Source organism: Hevea brasiliensis, chromosome 12, assembly GCF_030052815.1.
Source record: "Hevea brasiliensis isolate MT/VB/25A 57/8 chromosome 12, ASM3005281v1, whole genome shotgun sequence".
Taxonomy (NCBI): Eukaryota; Viridiplantae; Streptophyta; class Magnoliopsida; order Malpighiales; family Euphorbiaceae; genus Hevea; species Hevea brasiliensis.
In genome coordinates, this window is record NC_079504.1 from 17,734,750 (window position 1) to 17,746,112 (window position 11,363).

At 30.2% G+C, this 11,363-nt stretch overlaps 1 protein-coding gene across 1 annotated transcript; it reads left to right on the forward strand.

Annotated features, from left to right (window-relative positions):
• Positions 1–1,092: 1,092 nt before the first annotated feature.
• LOC110644412 (disease resistance-like protein DSC1) lies at positions 1,093–9,961 on the forward strand. The gene is made up of 7 exons (XM_058131202.1): positions 1,093–1,366; positions 1,814–1,884; positions 5,864–6,051; positions 6,148–7,237; positions 7,428–7,730; positions 7,837–9,123; positions 9,224–9,961. Exons 4-7 carry the CDS (start codon positions 6,773–6,775, stop codon positions 9,749–9,751), a joined length of 2,583 nt encoding a protein of 860 aa, XP_057987185.1. The 5' UTR covers positions 1,093–1,366; positions 1,814–1,884; positions 5,864–6,051; positions 6,148–6,772; the 3' UTR covers positions 9,752–9,961.
• Positions 9,962–11,363: the final 1,402 nt, after the last annotated feature.

Here is an 11,363-nt window from a genome sequence, read left to right on the forward strand (position 1 = left end):
TGAAATTTTTTATATTAAATTATTCCTAATTATTTAATATTAATAAAATATATAATTTATATCAAGAACAATAAATATTAATTACTATTTGATAAAAATATAATTTATAAATTTTATTAATTATAATAATTATATTACTATTTAATTTTAATGTTCTCCATGTCTAATTTTGGGCCAACCCCTATTCAAAGCGGACCTCATTAATTTTAATAATTATTTTCACTATCAAGTTTTAAATTATTTGTTTTTTATCTGATTAAGAGAGATGTATGATAAGATGAATTTTTAAAAAATTATAGAAATATTTATTATGTTTAGTAAAAATAATTATAAAATTAAAAAAATTAATTAATATTTTTTTATTTATTTTAAAACAATAGATAATTTAAAAAGGTAATTTTTAAAAATACATATAAAAGTGGACGAGGAGTATATAATAATTTAATTCTTAAGTCCTTAAGTCTCCATGTTTAATTTTGGGTCTACTCTTTATCCTAGAGGTGAATATTATTTAATTCAAATCGAATAAGTCGAATCGACTTGTTTTAATTTAAAAATTTGATTCGATTTTTAAAATAGTTTAATTCAGTTTGATTTTATACTATAAAAATTTTAATTATTTTGGTTCAGTTCGATTTTGAAGTGAAAAAAATCAGTTAAATCGAACTAAATTAAGTAATTTTATTGATTTTTAAATTGATTTATTTTTATGAAAAATTTATGAATTATATATAATTATATATATAAATTATTTAATTTTATTGATTAATGGTTATTAGATTCAAATCAATATCAAAATTAGATGAAATAATTTGAAAATTAAATTTAAATTAAAAAATTAATCAAAAATTAAAATCAATCATTTTAAATTAAATTAAACTAAAATAAAATTACTTAATTCAATTTAATTTTCCATCCATTTTAACTTAATTTATTTTTTAAAATATATAATTTAATTTTTATAATTTAATTCGATTTAATTTAGACGATCGTCCACGCCTAAATTCTGTCCGCTCCAACAAGGTGGGTGCTACTGGTACATATTCCTATGGTTAATTTAAAACGCCAAGTTGTCAATTTGCGTTTAAATCAACTTTCTTGCTTTTTAAATTGGGGGTTCAGTACTCCTCTCGTCACTTTTTATTTTAATATACCTCTTCTACTCTTGCCTTTGGAAGAACTAGGTTTAGTCAAGAAAGAGTTTTCAATCTTGTTTCAGTGTCATTTTCCGTGGCTGCATCTGCGATCAACAGCGCCCCAGAAAGGCAACGCCATGTATTCCTTAGTTCATCAGCTATGTCTATGTGCTGCTGCTTTGTCTCAGAAATAGTCAAAGTTTGAATATAGAGTTGAAGAGCAGAAAAAGGTCTCACAGTGGTTGTTACTTTGTTTGATTTTGGTTTGCTTATTGTTGTTTAAGAATTAGGGAACTTACAAGGATTGAACTAGCACTGATAACCCAAGTTACAAATATTTGAAACTTATGGTCCTGAGATATGTTCTTGGAGATTATGTGAAAATGAAATTACAAATGCTTTTCTGAATTCAATTGATAGTCTGCTTTTCAGAAGCGCAGGTGATGCTAAAAATAGCAATAGTTCAAGGCAAGAATTGTCATTACTCTAATTTTCCCTTGCAGGATTCTGGACTTGCAAGGAACCTCTGTCTGGTTCTTGAATCTGAGTTTTAAGAAAATGGATTGCTGCTCTGTTTTTTGTTTGCTTGGAGTTGCCAATTCTTTTTTTTTTTTTTTTTCTGTTATTTGAGTAAAATTAATTCATATTTTTGTTTGTTGGGATTTTTTTTTTTTTAGTTTAAAGGAGCTTCTCGTGGATCTTCATTAAGTTGGCGTATGAGTTTGAAAATTGCTCTTTAAACAGCAACGTAAGCTTTTTTTCCAATATTTTAACACCTTTGGATTGAAGGTGACTAATGCTTTCATTCACATTAAGCTCTTAAAACCATGCTGGGTTTGAAATTACTTGCACTTGCTATGTTTTGAAACCATGCTGTTGATATCAATTGCATTAGATAGATAGTATTAGTTATAGTTTGAGAAAATTAACTAAATAATGAATAATACATTGTTACCCAAAAAATATATATATAATATGGGTGGACATGTACATAAGATATATATATATATATATATGGGTGGACATGTACATAAGATATATATATATATATATATATATATATAAAATAAATGGGCGTGAACGTAAAACAAATTTAACTCTTTCTTTTTTTTTATTTTTTTTTTCTATTTTTTTACTATTAACAGATTATGTTAAATTTTAGAAAATTAAAAAATTCACATGTTAATTAGTAATAATAATAAAACTAATAAACTTTATTTAAGTTATATATTAATTATTATTAACAATAAAAAAATATAGCTTAAAAAATAGAAATAGAATGAATTATTAACATGTTATGTTATGCATTAAAAAACTAAATGCCATATTATTTAATATTAATAATAAGACAAATGAATTTTATTTAATATATATATATATATATATATATATATATATATATATCTTCAAAAACAATATATATAAAACTGAGAATTTTATCTTGAGGAATCTGCCCTATCTTTTTAAGTGCCAATTGCATGGAGGAAAAAGAATATATCATCTTCAAAATATAACACATGTCCATCTCTTAGCCATGAAAGTATAGCAAGTGCCAAACTTAAACTTTTATTATTAATGATAAAAATAATTAAAATATGAAAATAAGATGCATTAAAGTTTAAGTTTGGCACTTGCTATACTTTCATGGCTAAGAGATAGACATGTATTCACACACATATATATTTTGAAGATGATATATTCTTTTTCCTCCATGCAATTGGCACTTAAAAAGATAGGGCAGATTCCTCAAGATAAAATTCTCAGTTTTTTATATATATATATATATTCTCTTTTTCCTCCATGCAATTGGCACTTAAAAAGATAGGGCAGATTCCTCAATATGAAATTCTCAGCTCAAAACGCTAGGCTAGGAATTTATTATACTATTTTTTGTTCCTGCTTTCGAGTCTTTTAAACTCCCTTGGAGTTGCGTAATGACAAATGAGGATAGCTGATAGTGCTTTGTAAACCATCCATCTCATATTAACATGATAATCATACCATATCAAACAATTTCTTGCTCTAAAATCAAATCTTAAGATAGTCTAGTAGTCCAGTTTCATTGGATTGTTAATCTGGTAGTTGTATGTATCTCCTCCTCTTGCTGTTGTAAGAACTAGTTTTAGTCAAGAAAAGAGTTTTCAATTTTGTTTCAGTACAATTTTCCATGGCTGCATCTACTATCTACAACCCCAGAAAGGAAAAACCATTTCTTCCTTAGTTTCAGAGACCAAAAAAAAAAAAAAAAGATATATATATATATATAAAAAACTATAAGTTCACTAGCTATATCTATGTGCTGCTGCTTTGTCACAGAAACAAATCAAAACCCTGATAGATAAAAGAGTTGACACAGTAGAAAGAGATCTCACTTAGCTTGATGCAGCATGTAGTATGGAAAATGATCAACGCATGATTAAACCCTTGAAAATGAACAAGATCTAATCTAAGATCTTAAGAAACATAAGATTCAATCAGAATCTAAGGAGAAAATAAAGTAAACCAGCTTTATAAAGAAAAAAACTTTATTTAATAAATCTGGAATCTTGTACATAATGAAAATATAATAGGTATTTATAGTATTCTAAATTAGAAATGAATTAAATAGTCATAATCTAAATAGAATAAGATAACTATTATCTACGAGTTTTAGGTAAATATAGATACAATAGGAAATCTAGATAGAATAAGAAAATAATTAATTCTAATTGAAATTGGATAACTAATAAATATTTCTATTAAAATAAAATAAAATAAATGCTCTGCATTATTTACCCTCACTTTCGAGAAAATTGTTAGAGAAAATTTCAATCTTTATTGAAATCTCCTTGGCTTGATGTTCTTCTTTCCCCATGACTCTCTCTTCAAACTCTTCATCATCTATCGTAACAAAAGGCATTGTAAAGGTGTCAAATTCAAGATGATCCCTTTATTCTACAAAATCTTTTAATGATATATTTTCAAATTTTTGTATGAACATTGAGCTCCTCATTAAGCATGTTGATTTATCTTGTTCACAATCTTCCTCTTCATCCTCTCTATCAGGTTCACAATAGATTTCATCATCATGTTTTTCAACAATGTTAACAGATTTCCTCTTTGGACATTCATTAGACTTGTGCCCCATCTCATTGCACCTATAGCATTTGACTGGAACGGGTTTAGCATGGGGATTATTGGTCTTTGGAGAGTTAGAACTGCTGACTTTACTGTTGACACTTGCAGGATTCTTGGCTATCTTCACATTACCATTCAAAGAAACATCTTATGAGGTTTCCTCCTTTTTATTTCTAGCTTGGTGGTCATGTTTATCATATGTGGGATAATAAATTTGGCGAGTTTTCTCCTGCAACATCATTTCAGCTTTCAAGGCTAAGTTCCTTACATCCTACACACTCATTACCATCTGAATTCTAATTTTATGACGAATTGAAGATTTTAATTCCCTCAAATATCGCGCTGCATGTTGATTATCACTTTTGGACAAGTGATTTTTTGTTGCTAACCTCAAGAATTTAGTGGTATATTCATTGACACTCTTATTTTTCTACAAACAATATTGGTAAGCTTTAAATAAATATTGTTCATAATTTGGAGGTAAAAATCTACCCCTTTATAATTATTGCATCCTCCTCCATGAAGTGATTGGATTGCACCCTTCTCGCTTCCTTGTCTCTTTCAATTGATCCCATCATTCAAAAGCTCCTCCCTTTAATCTATAAGCCACTAATTTCACCTTCGTTCCTTCAGAATTTCAGTATACTCGAAGAAATAATCCACCTCAGTCAACCAATCAAGAAAACTTTCAATGTCAAGATCTCTACTAAAGGTAGGGATATCCATCTTTAATTTGAACTCATCATCCTTCCTATGGTGTTGTTGGAAATTTCAGCCACCTCTTCCTTGTTCTTGGTGTGCAACATACCAGAAGTCCATCTCCTCATCCTCGCTTGTATCATCCTCCATCATAGCCCTTTTTCTAGGGTTGAAGATAATAGGTTCAAGTTCATCTCTACCGGGGTTAGATCCACCGGCTTGAATAAGTACTTGATTCCTATTTTCACGAACATTCACCCTAGTGCGCAATTGCTCTTGGATCTCTTGCAATTGCTCTTGGATCTCTTGCAATGGTCGCATAATTTCTGTCGTAGAGTTTTGCTGCTCTTCGATTGCTCTCCAAACAGTTGATAACCCCTGATCACCATCACAAGGTTGATTGCTATCACCACCACTAGTATTGGTCATCGTAATGAGGGTGAAATCCCTACTCTAAAACCACCTGATGCAGCGTGTAAAGTAAAAAAGGATCGACACATGATCAAACCCTTGAAAATAAAAAAAAAAGATCTAATTCAAGCTTTTAATAAACACAGGATTTAATCCAGAATCTAAGGAAAAAATAAAGCAAACTAGCTTTGTAAAGAAAAGAACTTCATTGAATAAATTTAGAAACTTATACATAATGAAAATACAATGCGTAATGCATATTTATAGTATTCTAAATCCCAATCTAAGTAGGAATGAATTAAATATAATTAATCTAAATAGAATAAGATAACATAAATATAATAGAAAATTTAGATAGAATAGAAAAATAACTAATTCTAATTGAAATTGGATAACTAATAAATATATCTATTTAAATAAAATAAAATAAATGTTCCGCATCATAGCTACCTTGTAAACGATTGAAGAATCCAATATTTTCATGTTCTTTTTTTCCAAAGGTTATGCAAGTTCGCCATGGTGCTTGGATGACCTAGAGAAGAAACAGGTGGTTTGACTGATTTTCTAACAAGTAGATCCATCTGACCTACATTAAAGAGCTTGGAAAATTTTTAGATGAACGCGGAGAAGGTGCAAAGTTTAATATCTGTCTTGTCAGAAGCTTCCAGTCTATCTAGATGCATCATTGGTAAATTTGATTTGTTAGGAAAGGACCATTTTTTCACTTAAGTTTTCTATATTACATTGTGGTTAATTTCAAGTTATTCTTGTTTGTTCTTTGCAGGCCTTCTAACTCACAGGAAATTGCTGGAGATATTTGGAAGACATTGAATAAGAGATGTCATCTACTTCCCCTATAGATTTTGTTGGAATTGATTCGCGCATTGAGAGAGTTGAATCCTTGCTATGCATTGGATCATTGGATGTTCGCATTGTTGGAATATGGGGAATGGGTGGTATAGGAAAGACGACTATTGCTGAAGCTGTGTTCAAGCGTAATCTTGCTCAATTTGAAAGCTGCCACTTCTTTGCAAATGTGAGGGAAGAGTCAGAAAAACATGGGTTATTAAATTTTCGAAGTGAGCTTCTTTCTAAAATATGTGGGAAAGGAAATTTTAATAGAAGAACTCCCAATTTTGGGTTCTCTTTCGGCAAGAATAGGCTTTGTCGAAAAAAGGCCCTTATTGTTCTTGATGATGTGAATAGCTCAATGCAATTTATAAGAACTGTTAGTTGATTCACGTCATTGGTTTGGCCAAGGAAGTAAAATCATTGTAACAAGTAGGGATAGGCAAGTGCTCAAAAGTGGAGTTGATGAAATATATGAGGCTGAGAGCTTAAATCGTGATGAATCTCTTCTACTCCTTAGCGTGCATGCTTTTAACCAAAATCACCCCTTCCAAGAGTTTATGCAGTCATCAAAGAGTGCAATCTATTATGCAAAAGGCAATCCACTAGCCCTTATAGTTTTGGGTTGCTTTTTGTTTGAAAAAAGGAAACAGGATTGGGAAATTGCATTGAATAAACTGAGAAGAACATCAAATGTGGGAATAAAGAATGTCTTAAGATTAAGTTATGATGGATTAGAAACCGAAGACAAGGAAATATTTCTTGATATTGCATGTTTCTTTAAAGGCGAGGATGTATATTTTGTGAAAAGAATACTTGATGGCTGTGGTTTCTCTATGGATTTAGGAATTAACATTCTTGTGGATAAGTCTCTCATTACTATTTCAAACAACAAGTTGTGGATGCATGATTTGCTACAAGAAATGGGTTGGGAAATTGTTCAGAAAGAATCTATTGAAGAACCTGGCAAACGTAGCAGATTGTGGCACCACGAGGATGTCTATCATGTGTTGACAAAAAATACGGTAAGAGCCAAGTACAAAAAATTTACATGGACTTCAGTAATCAAATAGATAATAATTGGTTAGTGTCAATTTCCATATGTTTTCTACATTGGTTTCATAATTGCTTAAATGTATAATTTGTACCTTCCTTCACTGAATTAGTCCTCTAGACCTGATTTTCATTCCCAGTTAATTTGATTTTGGTTATCAGGGGACTCAAGAGGTTGAGGGCATAGCTTTAGACCTCTCTCAAACGAAAGAGTTGCGCTTGACCTCCAATACTTTCAAGAAGATGTATAATCTTAGATTGCTCAAGTTTCATGATTCTGACTTTGAAAATTTCTCTAAAGTGCACTTTCCTGATGAAGGCCTTACATTTCATTCAAATAAGTTGCGATATCTCCACTGGTATAGGTACCCTTCAAAATCCTTGCCAGCTAACTTTTGTCCTGAAAACCTTGTTGAGCTCAATCTTCCTCGTAGCAATGTTGAACAACTCTGGGAAGGAGTGCAGGTATATATTAATTTCCAAATGGATCAAATCTGTTCTTTTGTCCTGCAAAATGGATTATAAGTTCCAGAAATACTGACTTATTTTAGTGATTTATATTTTGATACAGGACCTTGTGAAGCTGAAGCGGATCGATCTCAGTTTCTCTGAGTATTTGATTCAAATCCCAGATCTTTCAAATGCTAAAGAACTTGAGAGTTTGAATCTTAAAGGGTGCACAAATTTGGTTGAGGTCTCCTCATATGTTCAGAATCTTAACAAGCTTGAATATCTGAATATGGAAGGTTGTAAAAATCTTAGTTGTATTCCGAGCACATTTGCTTCCAAGCTTATAAGAACTTTGAATCTGGTTGGTTGCTCAAATCTCAAGAAGTTCCCAGAGATTGCAGGAAATGTGGAAGAATTATTTTTAAATTACACTGCTATAGAAGTTGTTCCCTCAGCAATTGAGTGCCTTACCAAGCTTGTCTCTTTGCGTCTCACAAGCTGCGCAAAGCTCAGAAGTTTGCCAAGCCACATTTGCAAGTTGAAATGTCTTCGAATGCTGAATTTATGTGGCTGCTCGAAACTTGAGAGTTTCCCAGAAATTTTGGAGGCTATGGAAGGTTTGAAATACCTTTATTTGGCTAACTGCAGAAATCTTCGGAGTCTTCCGAACAGCATTGGTAATTTGAAAAATCTTGCAGAGCTTGATTTAAGAGGGACAATGATTAAAGAGCTACCCTCGTCCATTGAGCATCTAACTGGCCTTGATCAGTTAGAACTACAGAACTGCAAAAGCCTGGTGAACCTTCCGGACAGCATTTGTAATTTAAAATCCCTGAAAAATCTTCACATCGATGGTTGTCCAAAACTTGACAAGTTGCCAGAGAACCTGGATAATTTAGAATCTCTGGAGGATTTAGATATAAGTGGAAGTGCTGTAAAACAACTGCCATCCTCTATCATACATTTAAAAAGTCTCGGAAGGTTATTGTTTAGAGTTCAAGATTCAGCAGGTTTATTACAAATTCCCACAGCAATAGACAGACTATCCTCATTGAAGACACTATTTCTAAGTGGAAACAACTTCGAAAGCATACCTGCAAGCATTGAACACCTTTCTCAGTTGCACTCGCTTGACGTGGCCTACTGCAGAAGGCTTCGCTCTCTGCCAGAGCTTCCTGGGAGTCTACAACATCTATATGCACATGAATGCACATCATTAGAAAGTGTACTTAGCAGCAAACACTTCTCTGAGATAGATTATATGCTTGAAAGTAGCAATTTCAAGCATTTTGCATTTACCAATTGCATCAAAATGGATCAAAAGACTCGCAGAAGCATTCTTGCAGGCACAGAGCAGAGAATTCAAGTTGTGGCTACTGCGTCAGATCAACTATATAATGATGAAAGGGTATCTCCCTCTCTCTCTCTCTCTCTCTCTCTCTATAGTCTTCACACGCACAGACACTATGTTTCATGTTTCTAAATTCACAATACTTGTTGTACAACAGGGTTCGGTTAAAATTCATTTGCCTGGCGGTGAAATTCCAATGTGGTTCTGCAACCAAAATATGGGATCTTCAGTAAGTATGCAGCTTCATTCAAGCTACAGTCAATTAAAGGGAATTGCTTTATGTGTTGTGCTCGAATTTGAGGAAAATTATGTGGATTCCGGTTTGATTGTTAGATGCAAATGCCACTTCAAAACAAACCACGGTGGAAGCAGTGATCTGAATTTCAATTTGAATAACTGGCTTCAATGGTATTACAAACCAATTCTCTTTAAGTCAGATCATTTGTTTGTATGGGATGATCCTTGCTTTGACGCTAATATAATTGATGAAGATTGGTTTGGTAAATACAGTGAGGCCACTTTCGAATTCTTTCCTCTAGATTATAAAGAAAACCTCTTACGGAATTGCAAGGTGAAGAAGTGTGGAGTTCGTCTGCTACTTTGTGAGAGGATAGCCATCAGAACCTATAATTCTGATGAGGAAGAGGAACCATGTCCTAAGAGATTGAAATGTCTCCAAGAATAGCCATGTGAATCTGTACTTTTTCTTCACCAGTCTCTCTCTGTTTGAAATGTAGATGTTCATGTTTCAGTAATATATATAGACTAGTTGGCAAATTGATGCATGAACTCTCTCTCTCTCTCTCTCTCTCTGTATATGTTATTATCATTTGTTGTAAATTCTGATAAAAATGGATTGCCTTGATCAGGCTGATGAAGTAATTGCTTTCTTTTATTTGACCCATTTTACATGTTGAATTTATGCCAATATGCATCAGAATGGAACAAAGCACTGCATGTGTATCTTTTACTAATAATTCATGCAAGAAAATTCTAAAATTGAAATATTTACTCTGTTTGTTTTTGTAGAAAATAATTTATATATAAAAAATATTTTTTATTTTTTTGTTGTAATATTAAACTAATGTTATTTGTTTATATCAAATATGTATAAGTGTTTTTACACTTTAATAAAATTTTTAAGGTTTAGAAAATAAATTTTCCTTGAAAAGAGGAAATCATTTTTCTTAAAAATAATTGCCTTATTTATTTACAGAAAATAATTTTATATTTTTCATTTTCAATTTTCTATAAAAACTCTAGTTTTTATTTTTTATAGAAAATAGGAGAAAAAAATATAAAACATGTTCATATGCGAAAAATAAAAAGTGAATTTATAATTCAAATAAATAGAAAAATATTCATATCTTTCATAATTAAATAATTATTATAAAATTTATTTTAAAATTTATTTTATTTTTAATGTTTTTTAATTATTTTATAATAATATGATTACTTTTTTAAATAATTATTCAATTTTAATTATAAAAAATTATATTAGAATTTCAATTATAAAAAATTATAATATAATTTTAATTATAAAAATATCATTGTTTTCTATTTTGAAAATAATTGTAAAACAAACTTTTATTATAAAAGAAAATAATAGAAAACAACTCAAAATTATTTTCTAAATCTCAGTTAAATTTTATGAAATTGGATTTCAATTCTCTATCATGAAACTCTGTTTTTTAGTTTTTTTTTTCTAAATAATTTTAAAAAATTAATCTAAATTTTTATGAGCGAATATACTCATTTTTTCTTTAATCTTATAAATATTTATTTTAATACAAAAAGAAATAATTTTTTTTAAATATTATTGACAGAATAAATAGAGCGTTAAACTATAATTGGAAACCAGTTGGCAAAAATGTTGGCTCATGCCCAAGACAATTTGGATGTTTCTTTATCTTTCAAAAGATCTTGCAAATAAACTCTAAAATATTTTATATAGTCTCACTATTTTATAGAATATTTTAATTGCTCTCCTTGCATATAGATTAAAGTATATATTTTTTTAAAATATAAAAATTAAATAATTAACAAAAATTCTTTGCATTTCATTTATTTAAATGGGGGCAGGTGAAAATAGGCGTGACTACGGCCTAGTTTCAAATTGGAATCAGCTTGATAAAAATTGAAATCAACTTTGAATTGGATTGAAATTGCCATTTCATAGTTTGGTTTAAGTTCTTACTTTTTAGAAATTATGAATTGACGATTTAAATCAGATTAAATTAACAGTTTTGAGCTGAATTAAATTGATAATTTAAATATAAAAGAACTCAATAAATACC